Genomic DNA, 14,075 nt, shown 5'->3' on the forward strand with positions numbered 1-14,075 from the left:
CAGCTGCTCTGTGGCGGGATTGAGTTTGGCGAACTCTCCTGATGTTAGGAAGCCCGACCTTGAAGCCCTGAGGGGGTCTCACGGTTAACAAACAAACAGAAACTTATTCGTGAGTGCCACCTTCTGACGTGGTGGTCCAGATCTATCACCTCATCTAATCTGTTCCTGGATCACACTTTTTTTTTTGGGGGGGGGGCATGTTTCTCTGATCTTGTCTCACTCTTCCCACTATTCTCATCTGAATCCGTTGCCTCTCTAACACCTGGTTGGAGTTCCTTTTAATCTCTTTTATTTGTATTTTTATTGCAGTGTGTATCTTGTGTGTGTGTGTGCGCGCGCGCGCGCGCGCGCGCACGCGTGTGTATGTGTCTGGTGTCTATGAGTGTACATGTGTACAAATGTATGTGTGGGAAGGAGGCCAAATTTGGATGTCATTTTCTAAGGAACATCATCTACCTTGAGGGCTTTTATACACGGTCCCTTACGAGCCTGGAACTCACCAAGGACGCGAGGCTGGCTGGCCAGTGGGCCCAGCAATCGTCCTGTGCCCACGTTCCCAGCACCGGGGTGCCAGCACACTGTCTTTTTTATGTGGGTGCTGGGGGTTCAGCTCAGGTCCTTCTGCTTGAGAGGTCAGGGCCCCCCGTGGACTCAGCTATCTCCCGGACCCCGGCGCACCTCCTTTTTACAATGTAATTGTTTGTGCCGAGGTTTCCAGGTCTTTGGGGTGCAGTTTTCGTGCTCCACAGACACTGGCATTGTTATGGAGTCGTGCTGAGCTTGGCTTTGGGCAGTCCCTCCGGAGCCCCTACCCCGCTCCCCCACCCCTAACGCTCTCAGACGTTCTTCTAAATAGCCCCAGTGTGAACTGTCCAAGCCCTTTGGGAGTGGATGTGACTTCAGGAAGTGCCAAATTCGCTGAATGAATTGAGAAATGCCCGTTCTGTCCCACAAGAAATTTTACAAGACTGGTTTCCTTGGGTGGGTCGTAAGCCAGGCCTAGCTGCCATTTTCCCAGAAGCTGTCCAAAAAGTATTTCCAGCAGCGCCTTTACAGCAAGCGCTGGGTCCTGAAGCCAAGGCTGATTCGCCCCGCTGGATTGGGATGGAAGCCCCTTGCGGAGCTGTAATTCTGGGAGTGACCTCAAGAGGGCAGGCGTAGTCCAGACTCCCTCTAGCAGTTAAGAACTTTTTTTTTTTTTTTTTTTTTTTTAATAAAGACTGGAGGTTGGAGCAGCTCCCACCCAGTCAGTACCTAGCAGAGCTGCGGGTGCCTTCACAGAACATCTCCGGATCGCTTTCTGAGGCTGACCGACGCTCTATCAAGACAGGCTGTCCCACGTGCAGACCCGTCACTCAGCCACTCGGTTGAACTGGTCCTCCCACAGAAGTGACCCTGTGGCCTTGACCTAAGTCACTTGGTGACCCCGCAGCCTCTTTCTATGACTCCATCTGAATTTGGCTGGCTGTGGGGACAAGCCTCAAGGGACTGCCTGGGTCTCCGTGGGCAGCAGTCAGCCCTCTGGCTATGATGTCAATCGCCCGGAACTGAAGGGACAGGCTGCAGCCTCAGGGTCGGCATACAGGTGAGTCTTGACGCTTTGACCTGGAAGCTACTGGGTGATGGTGCTCCAGAGGCCCATGGAGGAAACCTTATGTGATGCTGAAGCAGAGTGCTGGGAAGTCTGGCAGATACAGGACCTTGAATGGCCTCCAGGTGGGAGGGTCTCAGGGATCTGAGCCTGTAGACCCCGGGGCCCCAGGACCCAGCTGCTAGGGTTGTAGGGTAAGCCTGCATCCAGATGCCAGAGGGATGCTGTGGCCTCAGTGTCATCTCTGGCCATCTCATGTCATTGCTCCAGAGCCTATTCAGGGAATCCATGGATCAGCAAACAGCCACACACACACACACCCTGTGTGTGGTGTGTATGTGTGTGTGTGTGTGTGTGTGTGAGAGAGAGAGAGTTATGAGTGTGCTGAATGTATGTATGCATGTGTTTTAAGTGTGAGTGTGTGTATATGTGTGTGTGTATGTATGTATATACGTATGTATGTGGTCTACATCAGGATAGGACGAATGATGCAGGAGGTTATTGATGACAACAATAATCTGGACCTCTCCAGCTGTTACTTAGGATCCAGTGAACTGAGTACCTGGAAGAAGGAAAGGTTTAAGACCTACATAGCCGCTTTTTCATGTGTGTGTGTGTGTGTGTGTGGAGGGGGACACATTTGCTGTGACTTTATTTGGTTTAAATGAGCTTTAAAAACTAGGCACTCCAAAGAAAAACTGCAAGCCCTGCCGAGTTAAAAGCCAGCGCCCACAGAAATCGATTTAGAGTTGCAACTGAGGTTCCTGATCCCCACCCCCCAAAGCAGGAGAAGTTCATTCAGTCTTCTGGTGCTCCCAGAGAAACTTCCAGAATCAGGGTCCTAATCTCAGTCTTATGCCACTTTTGAGGTTGCTTTTTTTTTTTTTTTGAAAGAGATCCCCCACAACTTAATTTCTGGGACCTCTTGAGCAATGGGGAGTCTTCAGGACTCTGAGAGCCCCTACCTGCTGAGGGCGTGGGTTCCCTTATGACTGTCCCCAGCTACTCTGCATGACTTTGCAAAGTCCTCCCTTCTGCATCAGCTCATGATGCTCATCTGGGGGGGAGAGGGTCAGGGATCACAGAGTGGACCTCACATCATAGGGATGAGGTGCAGGAGGCCTAGACTGGTCTCAAGCTGATAGACAGGAAAAGGAGCCCCTTGTGCTGTGAGCTCTCTACTACTGCACCTGCGAGGCGGGATGTCCCGGGGCAGCAGTCAGATAGACCTTGGAAACAGTGCTTGGCACCTGCCCCACCCTTATGGGAAGTGACTCATAACCCCCCTCCCCAGAGGTCAGTAAAACCACCCCTCGCTGTTTACAGGGTAGCCTCCTTCTGTTCAGCAAAACTGGAGTCCAGGCTCCTCTCGGACCAGGGGACCTGCGGTTCCATCCATGTTACCCAGGTTTCCCCTTCCGTCCCTCTCCTCTGCTCACGTCCTTACAGAGGTACCCTGGCTGACTCTCCAAAGTGTGCCCATCCCCTGCTGCCTTACGGTGACCCTGAGGGTGGCCACTGAAAGTGACTGACTCATACTTACATCTTTGATACGGCAGCCCATGGCTGAGCCAGGGCAGTGTGTGGCGACCCTGGCGACCCTGGACAGTCTAATGGCTGCCTCTTCTACTCTTAATTTCCAGCTCTGTCATTCTTGCCTCTTTGGTCTTGGTTAGGCTATCTTCAAAATGGGAATGATAAAATGATGATCTTTCTGTCCTGCTCAGAAGTGCTCCCAGGAGGTCCCCGAGGGCATTCAGTCTCAGGCCCAAGGGCTGTGCTCAATGCACCAGCAGCCTGCACTCTTACCACTACTCTAGATAGTCACTTGTGACATGTCTGAAAGCACAGACTAGGTCTAAAGGTGGCAAGATGGGATCTCAGAGTCCAGGATCTGCTCTTGACTCCGAGAGGAGAAAGCAGAGCCATACTTGAAAGCAGGGCAGGCAGGACATGCTCACATTTTGTTTACAAGCATTGAAGAATCGAGCATTTCCAAAGTCAAAGTCATCCCTCTCCTATCTGGCCCTGCTTGGGGCCCCGGCCCCTTTCTCTAGGCTCCCCCTAGGCTGTTGCTCAGTCCTGCCAGGAGGTGGAGAGGATGGCTAGGAGGGGTCACCAGTGAATGCGGTCCAGATCACAGTGGTCTGGAGTTGGTAAGGAGAGAAGGAAGGTGGCAGGAAAGCAGGGCTGCCTGCCCTGTAGGTTCTTAGGCCCTCTGGCTGAAACCCTGCTGCTTTTGGCAGAGGGAGGGTTATCGCGGGTGCGGAGACAAGTGGTGCTCTGCTTTGTAGCTCCTGGAGATTGAGGCCAGAGGGGAAGGACCACACACATCCTGAGACCAGGGAGGATCCCCCTAGAGCTGAGCAGAGCTGGAGCCACCCAGCGCCCCACTTAGAGGCCCTTTGCTGGGTGGAGGGCTTGGATGGAGAGCCAGCGTTTGGAGACTAGCAGACTGGACACCATGGGGTGAGGCGTAGAGAAGCTGAGCAGGAGCTGTCTGAGCAGGAGCTGTGAGAAGTCCTGGGAGACCCAAGAACCATCTTCATCTCCTGTCCCTCACACAGCCTGTAAGAAAGGCCAAGAGACTGAGTGCATACATGTATGTATGTATGTATGTATGTATGTATGTATGCATGTATATATGCATGCATGTAGGAGTGAGTGAACCAGGGTGGGGAAATGTGGCATCTCATTACTTGAAGTGATAGAGCAGAAAAGCCTGTCTCACCTGGGTGGTTGGACAGACAGTTGAAAGGCCACTGGTCAGTTTCAGCCTCTCCCCGGTCCCAAAGGCCAAGTCTCCGGAGACCAAGTTCAAGTCGTGAAAAAAAAGCACGTGCTTTTGCTCCGGGCTTTGTTCCCCTTTTATATCCCCAGGGATGCCGCCCTTAAATAGGGATGATGGGCCAACTCCCAGACCCATTGCAGTCTCTTCAGCAGTACCTCCCAGCCATTGTACCATCTCATCCAGGCCAAGGGCCCCTGCTTATTTCTCAAGACCTCGGTGGGTCTGCTCTATGCTGACCTTGTACAAATCTTCCTGGAAGATTTGTTTTTCCAAATTTACTCTAAAGATGAGTAAATACCCACCCCAATCTGACTTTTTTTTTCTCCCTTTACCTCTCTTGCCTTCCTTCCCCTCTTCTCCCCCTCCCCCTTCTTTATGGTTATTTAGCCCAGATAGCTAAAGAGCATCAGGAAAACAGTTGACGTAAACGCACGGCCAGTTAGAACTGTGCCGAAGGCAATGTGTCAAATTACAGGGCATATATGTGAGGAAAAAGTCAAAGGATTTTGTGTAAACAAACACTTCGCAAATTGGCTTTATAAAAAGGATTTTTCTCATTACACAAAGAATGCAAACACATCTCAGAAAACTTAGCAAATCCCTTCCAGCCTGGGTCTCATAATGCTTTTCTGCCCTGAGCCATCCTCACGGGCTCTGAGGATAGCTTCCAGTCACACAGTTATGCGTGGCAGAGCGGGATGACGTAGGCCACACTGCTGTGGAAACTCCATGGCTGGGTCACTGCGAGGGAAAGAATCTCCCCCAGCCTTGGGGGAAGGAGTCATGTAGGCAGAAGACCCTGGCCATCAGCTGCCCATTAAGACTTACCGAGGCTTCTCACCCCTTAGACGCCTTGGGACATGAATTCTTGCCACTGCCTGCAGTGGGGTCAGGGACCGTTTGACCTCCTCAGCCGATCCTAAACCTGCTCAACGCACCTGTGCCTCTAGTTCCCCTCTTGCAATTCTCTGACCCTCCCAGGCCACTGAGGGCTTACACGGCGGTTCTCAACCTTCCTAACGCTTTGACCCTTTAATACCACTCCTCCTGTTGTGGTGACCCTGAACCATGAAATTATTTTATGGCTACCTCGTGGCTGTAATTTTGCTACCGTCATGAGCGGTGACACAAACATCTGTGTTTTCCAATGGTCTTAGGCACCCCTGTGAAAGGATTGTTTGACTCCCCTAAGGGGGTGAGACCCACAGGTTGAGAACCTCTGGTAAAAGCTACTCTCTACTCCACGTGCTGCCCGGTGTGGCCATGGTGTCCACTGCCTAAGGCTCCAGCCCCACAGAGAGCTGTTGTCAGGAAAGGACAGATCCCATGCGGGGAAAACTATCCAGGGCTTAGCCTCCTGGCGCTGAGCAGGGAGGGCTGTTGATGGAGGGGTCCCGAGGACCTGGGTGGTATGTGTAGCTCCTGTGGGTGTGGAGAGGGCCCCTCTCCAGGCTGGGGCCATATGGGTGAACGCCCGGCTCCACCATTTGTTCGTTTTCTGTGTGGCTGACTCTGTGTCTCCTCTGTCCACCCCGCCCTCCCTGTGTTGTGTGTGTCTCTGCTGCCCCAGGACCTGATGGACAACAAAGCCATGTACCTGCACACCGTGAGCGACCGTGACAACGGCTCCATCTTTGAGGAGCCCTTCGATGGCAGGAGCCTGTCCAAGCTGAACCTCTGTGAGGACGGTGAGTGCCGCTGGCTTTGAGGCTCTTCCTGGGGTGTGGAAGAGCCTTGTTTTTCCACCACCACCCCCCGTCACCCCGGTGCCTGCTGTCCTCTCGGGGAAGTTCCTCAGATCCTGAGGATCCTGTCCTCGAAGGTCTCTTTGTGGATTTTCTCACTCACCTCAATAAATAAATTCATCTCACCAGCAAAGTGAGAACCCATTTTACAGAGAGGCTTGTGGAGGTGGAGGACAGCACTAAAAATTCTACAACTCACCAGTTCCTCAGAGAGGCTCCGGCACAGAATTGCCTTGCTCCTCAGACTGGAGTCCAGGGCACTTTCCTGGCACTCATCCCTCCATAACAGCAAGGAGGCATTTAATAAGCGTTTGTACCATCACTGAGCAGGTTCTTAACACAGGCTTGCTGTGTGCATAAACTCCTCTTCCCTGGGCTTCCCTCTTTCCTGTGAAAGACGAGAACACTGTCCCCCTTCTGAGAGGTTGGGGAGGACACCTACAGGTCGTTTTGAAAGGACATCGGGCCAGCTGCCTGGAAATAGCCCCTTGTCCACACTGTGGTGTGAGTAGCCCCAACTTTGTTTTGCAACACTCTGCCAACTGGCTCTCTCCGAGCCCTGCTGCTTTTTCTCCAAAGAGCAGAGGTAGGAAAGGAAGAGGCATCTGGGAGAGAAGGGGAGGGACAGCCCGGCAGGGGGACACACGAGGAAATCTAAGCTTCTGAGGAAGGGTTCCCCTAGGTTCTAGTCTATGTGTTGGGTGTCAGGGAAGCTCTGGGATTAAAGGCGAGTCCCCTTGGTGTGAATATTGAGGTCAAGCAGGGAAATGGCTTCTGGCAAAGAGCATAAGAATGACAATACCATTTTTTCCCGTGTTGTGACAAAAGGTCCACAAAAGCAGTCTAAGGAAGGAAAGGCTTGACTCACCGTTTGAGGGTTCAGAGCATAATGGCAGACGAGGTGTGGTGGCAGGGGCCACACTGCGTCCTCAGTCGGGAAGCAGAGGAGATGAAAGGGGGTGCTAACCTCCCTTTCTCCATTTCATTTACTTGGGGACCCCTGCCCATGGCGTAGTGTTGGTGGGTCTCCTCTTCAATTAAACTGAACATTCTGAACATTCTCACGGACACACCTAGAGATGTGCCTCCAAGGTGATTGTAAACCCCATCAAGTTGTCAATCAAGAGGAATCACCACACGAAGACTTTGAAAGAGAAGAGGTAGGGAAAGGTTCTGTCAGCTTGTTCCTCAGACCAGGGCAGTGGTCCCGATGCCCAGGCAAGAGAAGGAAAGTGCGCATGTGTAAAGAGAAGAAATGTGCGCATGTGTAATGCGCGAGCTGTGTGCGCATGCGTGCAAGCATAGCGTGTGTGCAGAGCACGCTCTCGATTCAGTTCAGTTCTGCCACATTATAAAAGAGGACAGGTTTGGTCAGAAAGGACCGGGGCTGGGGGTAGTTGGAGGGAGTCACCCAAGGTCAACCTGGAAGACCAGGCTTGGGGTGGGGGGTGAAGCCGCAGTGTGGGGTGTCACTTGGACCGACACCTTTTCTTTCTCCACCCTCCCATCTCTCCTATGTTCTGTACCGCGGATCAAAACCAATCATTTTGACCAGGGAAATTAAACTAAGCAGTGAGCTCAGCTTCTGTGCTTCCTGGCTCCGACCCGAGGGATGTGCAGGAGAGCATTGGTGATGTGATGATTGATGAGCTCTCAGCTGTGCTAGCGTCCTGAGTAAGGGTTCCTTGGGCCCCAGTTTCTGGTGCAGTGAAGGCAGGAGCTGTGGATTCCAGACTGACTCTGGGCCTTTGTCTTCATTCACCGGAAGAGGACACAGTGGGTATCTCTGAGGTCATCGCCTTAGGGGTGTGGTTCTCTAAATTCAGACTTAGAGAATGATGCCCAGGCCCTGATCGCGTGGCCAAAGAACCCACGCTCTCCCCTCTCATGCTAATACTCCCCTTCAGGATGCCCCCCACCCCCGTGCTCCTCGGCCTCCACCCTGCGGAAGATGCTCTCTCCAGAGTGCATACAGACAGAGGCTGTCCTCACCGTCTCTTGGATCCGGCTTCCAGGACTCTGGTCTTTACTCTCATTTTGCTTCCTGTCCTGCTATCCTCCCACGTCTCATTTTCCTTACTTCCACAACTTACTTTCCTTTTCTCTCCTAACACATTACGCAGTTTGCACACTTATTATACTGTTTATTCTCTGTTGACCACCATAAGCTGGAGGAGAGTTGGCACCTCCTCCAAAGTAGGTGGGCTGCTTTGTCCACTGGTGCTCCCAGGCCCAGTGCACAAACAAATGCTCTCAGAATACTCCCCGAAGAGCGAACTAAGGAGGGAGTGGATGAGCGAGAGCACAAGGACCTTGAAATCTAAAAGTAGCAAAGCAAACCCTTTCGGCCTCTGCTTCTGACTTCTCCGCATTCCTTTATTTTTTGTACCATCCCAGGACACAGAAGTGGGGAGGCTTGAGCCTGTATCTGGATCTGTTTTGGAAAGACCAAGATTTTTATTTTTTAATCTTCCTCTCTGGAGAGTAAAACAAAGGAAGAAGCTGAGTGAGGCCAAGAGAGGAAAGAAGAAACTGGAAGGAGATGGCAAAGGGAGGGGGGAAGCCTGAGCCAGGTCCATCCCAGAGGTCTCCAGCAGATTAAAACTGAGAAGTGTTGGATTAGCTCCAGGCCTCTTCTAAAGCTGCCTCCCAAAGTAGAGCGGGAGAGAAGAGCCAGGTGGCCCCGTGCTTCCTCTTATTAGAGGCTGGCCCTTGGGATGTGGCATAGAACAGTCCAGCTGCTCAGGTGTGATTCAGACTTTAAGGCAGGTGGGACTTTAAGCACTTTGGGTTGGGGCTGGAGAGATGGCTCAGTGGTTAAGAGTACTGGCTGCTCCTTTCGGAGGACCCAGGTTCAATTCCCAGCACCCTCATGGCAGCTCACAACTGTCTGTAACTCCAATTTATTAAAATAAATTTAATAAATAAAATTTATAAAATAAATAAAATTTATTTATTTTTTTTTAAAGAAAAGAACTGTGGGTCCAAATGCTTATGTTGGTCAGAGATCTCTCTCTGGCTATATCCTTTCCAGGTTCTATCTTGGCCTCCTTGTCAAATGATGGCACTGCCAACGTAAGTCCATGGGATCTCTCTGTACCTTCTTGCTCTTGCCCACCTCCTGAGGCAGCCACAACCTTCCCACTCCATATTCTTTATCTAAGCTCCATTTGTCATCTTAAGTCCTACCCCCCTGCTCTGTGCCCCATGGAGCACTGCCCAAGGCACCTCCCTGCTCCGGGTCTCAGAGCTTGTGTTGGTTGGTTTCCAGCACCCGTCAGAAACAACTCACAGGAGAAAGGGTTTATTTGGGCCCACAGCGTTAGAGGTTTTAGCCCATGGTTGGCTGCATCCATTGCTTTGAGCCTGGGGTGAGGCAGAGGAGGCTGCCTCTTAGCTTCCTGGTGGCCAGGAAGCAGAGACTAGTCCAGGACAAGTTACAGACCCCATGGACCTACTCCAGTGACCTATTTCCTCCAAGCAGGCCCAGGCTCTGGGAGTTTCTGTCACCTGCAAATGATGTCATCAGATTACAAGTCCATCATTGTGCCCATCCACCACTTACTTAAGTGAGAGCCCCCGGGCCCGCTCACTGCTCAAGGATCAGATCCACTGTCTGTGGACCAAGGCTTCAACACCTGAGCCTTTTTGTGGGACCATAACTATAACCAATCACTGCATAAAATACAGTGTATTATAGCTGGCTGGGCTCTTCTGTGTGTGTGTGTGTGTGTGTGTGTGTGTGTGTGTGTGTGTGTGTGTGATTTTTTGTTCTTACTACACTCCAAATGTCTTGAAGCCAGGGAAGGTGACGGACTCCTCTCCGGGTTCCCCAGGTACCTTGTAAGCGGCAGTCCCTCAGGAAATTGATGACCATTAGTGCGTGACTTACTCGAGGCCACGCAAGTAGTAACAGGACTGAAGCCCAACTCAGGGCCTCCCTGCCTAAAACTTAGGGTTCCCTTCCAGGGAGAGGCTTACAAAGTGTTGGGCTCATGACCCTAAAGATTCCCACCTCTGGATTCTGAACTGACAGAGAAATTGAATAGGAGGTAAGAATGAAAACATAGACCCTGCCTTTTGCCCGGCAAGCCTACCTTCAGGGATGTGGCCCAGGCCTGCCACTGGCCGCCTGTAGAGCCCTGGGCAGGAGTTCATGGGAAGGAAATGCTCACCCAGCCAGAAAGCTTGGTGGCTACACCTGGTACTGCCCTTACTTTGTTGCTGTCCCTCCTCACCAGAGGGTCCTCAGGGGCACTGAAGGGTCGAGAGTTCCTGTTTTGCGGGCTAAAGTAGGAGCTGCAGAGCACTGAAGCAGCCTGTACAGGGAAAGTGAGAGGAGGCCTAGGGATCGAAGCTTTTTGCTGCATACTGAATGTGGGGGGGGGGGGGCTGGGGGTTGTCCATTGCCTAAGGACTGTCCTCAGTGCAAAGGAAGGGACCCTCCTCCAACGGTGCCGTTTTTACTACTGTCTACTACAGGACTGTTTCTTTTTCTTTCCCACCTCTTCTGTTTCCCCTCCCCCCTCTCTGCTTGCTCCTAGCTTTCGTCCTCTCCTCTTCTTCCCTCCCTTCAGGAAAGAGGATGGCCTGTGGTATATCATTGGTCTCCCCGTGAAAGGCCCCCTTTTTGAACACTGGTGTCCTCTCACCCTCACATCTTTCAAGCTGCCCACCCTCCACAATAGCCTTGGTGGTTCAGGTCCTCTGTACTTCTGAGGCCGCTTCTTTCTTTCTGTGTCTTTTTTTTTTTTTTTAAATCATCTTTCTGTGTCTTAATGCTCAGCAGCCTTCCTGGAGCCCACTGGAGCCCGGAGGCTATGGGCAGGGACTAGAGCCTGCTGGACAATAGCATAATATCAGAATAGTACTATCAGAAATGTTTAGGAGAACCATCCCAGAAAGCCCTGAAAGGCCCCTTCTGCCATGTGGTCTCACTCAGTTTTCCCACCAAACCGGAACTCAGAGCTGGGCCAGCTGGGCCTCCTTTCCTATCTCTTCCTCTTCACTCCCAGGCTCCTTCCCATCCCTAGACTCTCACCTTCCCCTTCCAGCCTTTCCCCCCACTGCCTGTTTAGACAGCTGGAGACCTCTCCAGGCTGGCTCTAGAATGCAGAGGAGTCCTGGGAATGGAAGGTGCCTGGCAGGGACTGCCTCCTCTGAAGCTGAAGTTTTGTGAGGCCCGGAGAGAGGTGTTAGAGTCAGAAAAACTGCTCTCTCGGAGGCCTCAGCCCGCCCCACCACACGTGTGGCGTCACCCACGGCTGCCCATGGGAAGGCAGAGGAGGTAATGAGTTACACGTGCTCCTGGTGGTGGCAGGATGCCTGAAGCCTGGACGCCCTGCTCTTGAGTTCCTTTCCCCCATAAAATTAAATTATTCCCCCCGGGGCCCTGCCACATCTACCTCCCATCCATCAAACATCCCTGCTTCATTTGGCGTAGCGGAGAGCCGCTAGATGGCTACACAGGGGGCTGGCTACGGCCTCACTGAGGGTCACCACCCTTTGAAGGTTAGAGCGGAATAGGAGCATTTGCTTGTTCAGTACTGTGACACCAGGTGACACGCCCCGTTAAACAAGGGCAGAGAGCCAAGTACTGGTAGATTAGGCTGTGAGCACTAAGGGGTTCTGCTAGTGGCCTGGTGTCCCTGTGGGTTATCTCTCCAAGACAAAGAGGCTTAGAGATGGGGGGAGGAGGACTGAATTGCAGCTTGTCAGATCATAGGCCGTACAGAACCACGTCGAGCATGGGCACATGCCCTTGGGCTGGGTGCAGAAGCCTGTGTGTACCTCTCTGATACCACGTGCCACTGTCCTGTACCTTGCTTCCTGTCTCCTTGGGTTCAGGTACTAGGAGAGCCCTGGCAGAAGATTGGAGGAGGGTAGGCATGGGGACTTGGGTGTGTACTATTCCCCAAGGCCTGCTCTACAGAGCCATCTCAGGCTAGGGATCCTCTCTAGGAGAGCTTTTCCTTTCTGAGTTGCAACCACTCTGTCTCATCCCTGAGACATCCTCAGGCCCAAGGGTGATGGCAGCTCCAGGATCCTGTTCTGTCCCTGGTGAGTGTTCCATATCCTAGTCACCCATTTGCATAGACCACCTTTTTTAAGACTAGAAGTCTGTGTGTAGGAGAGGACCATTTGATGCCTTGGGTGGAGGGGTAAGGGGGGAGGGCTGGCTTTGCTCAGTTCTCATCCTTAAATGAGAATAATGCCATTGTGTCATTGTCCTCCTAGGACCATGTACAGCAAGTAGTAGACACTCGGTGCCATAGGTAATTTGAGAGACCCTGAAACCCTTGGGGTGGTGGGACAGAAGGAAAAGGGGATACTGAGGAAGGAAGGAAGGAAGGAAGGAAGGAAGGAAGGAAGGAAGGAAGGAAGGAAATAAGTCCAAAATATAACACCACAAACAGACCCAGCATTAAATGTGTTGTTGATCTTTGCTCAAATATGCTGAGCTTCCTTCTGTGGCACACCCTGCTCTGTTTGGGGGTAAAGGTGGCCCAGCTGCAGCCTTCAGGGACACATCCAGCTCAGTTCCATTCAGATGGCTCAACCGTCCTGTCTCCAAAAGCAGATTCTCCCCTCCCCCATGTGACCCTTCCAAAGCTGTCCCCTGCAGCTGCTTACAGAAGTGAAGACAAGAAGCCAGGGACCTTAAACTTGATTTTTTTTTCCCTGCCTAGAGAAGAAGCCAGTTCATCCAGGCACATCAGGGACAGAGCTGGGAGGGAGGACACAGACCCCCACTCCATGTTACAAACGTCTTCAGTTTGGGCATTTGACAGGGGACAGGAGAGGAACTTAGAACCTTTACTGGAATTTGGGGCTACTCTTCAAGCTGATGATCTTCTGGGTTTTTTTTTTTTTTTTCTTGCTTGCTTGCTTGTTTCGGGGTTAGTATGTGTGCCAATGTGTGTGTATGTGTGTCTTAGTCAGTGGTAGCCTGTGGCGTCCTTTCTCATCATGCACCTTGTTTTTCTTTCTGACCCGAAGCTCATCAGTCAGGCTCAGATGACCAGGCAGTAAACCCCTGGGATCTGCTTGACTTCCTTTCCCTAGTGCTGGGATTACAAGCATGTACTGCTCCGTCCAGCTTTGTTCATGGGCTCTAGGAAGGAACTCAGGTTCCTGTGTTTGCAAGGCAAGCACTCTCCTGACTGAGCTATCTCTCCAGCACAAGAGAATCTTTTGGCCTGAGTTTAGGCAGAATCCCAGGTCTGGTGCTTTTTGAGGATCCTGTCCATTTGCACCTCCCTCACCCCATATTTGCAATATCGTTTTAAAGGCAAGGACACTGCCTTTCATTGATTTGTTTTTTAACTTAAAATTTACTTTTTAGAATTTCATACATGAGTGCTTTGTTTGCATCATTTTCACCCTTCACTCTCCTCCCTCCAACTCCTCCCGTTTGTTTAGGGCTGACCACCAAGCACTGCATAACCCAAACAGAGACTTGTTTTAGCAGAAGCTGATCTTTTTCTCTCAGCAGCCATTAATTGCCTGGAGTTCTTCCTCTGGCGGGTGGGTCCTGTGAGGCTGAATCCCAAGCACCTTGACACATGGCCTGATGGTGTCATTGTACCAGTCCTGTTTAGGTGACCAAATTTATGAGATCTTGTAGATGTAGCTTTCCTGTTCCGACTCTTAAAATCCTTTGTCCCCTCTTCTGTGATGTTCCCTGGCCGTGTGCATGGGAGTTCTGTTGTAGATGTGTCAATTGGGGTTGGGCAAGCCACAGCCAAGTGTTCTTTTCCTTTTGATTAGTCACGGCTTTCTGTAATAGTCTCCATCTGCTGCAGAATGAACTACACTTACTGTGGGCATAAGTATCTAGAGTGCAGTTAGGGATTACGCTGGCCTAGGTAAGTGGCTGTAGTCGGTTCTCCTTTAGGCTCTATGGCCTCCCCAGCCACTGGTAGTTGGTAGCTGACTATGTTTAATG

The 14,075-nt window shown here is 51.6% G+C and overlaps 1 protein-coding gene across 3 annotated transcripts in view; it reads left to right on the forward strand.

Moving 5' to 3' along the window:
• The first annotated feature begins 1,221 nt into the window (after positions 1-1,221).
• Scara5 (scavenger receptor class A member 5) overlaps positions 1,222-14,075 on the forward strand; it is a 91,467-nt gene continuing 78,613 nt past the window's right edge. For 2 of the 3 annotated variants that reach the window (XM_021654480.2, XM_060391350.1), the window contains exons 1-2: positions 1,222-1,585; positions 5,953-6,070. In XM_021654480.2, coding sequence (XP_021510155.1) covers positions 5,959-6,070 — 112 coding nt within the window. In that variant the 5' untranslated portion in view covers positions 1,222-1,585; positions 5,953-5,958. Of the gene's footprint in view, positions 1,586-5,952; positions 6,071-12,064; positions 12,188-14,075 lie in introns of those variants that run through there. The other variant, XM_060391348.1, reaches the window with a different exon arrangement.

The sequence above is a fragment of the Meriones unguiculatus genome, chromosome 9, assembly GCF_030254825.1.
Source record: "Meriones unguiculatus strain TT.TT164.6M chromosome 9, Bangor_MerUng_6.1, whole genome shotgun sequence".
Classification (NCBI taxonomy): domain Eukaryota; kingdom Metazoa; phylum Chordata; class Mammalia; order Rodentia; family Muridae; genus Meriones; species Meriones unguiculatus.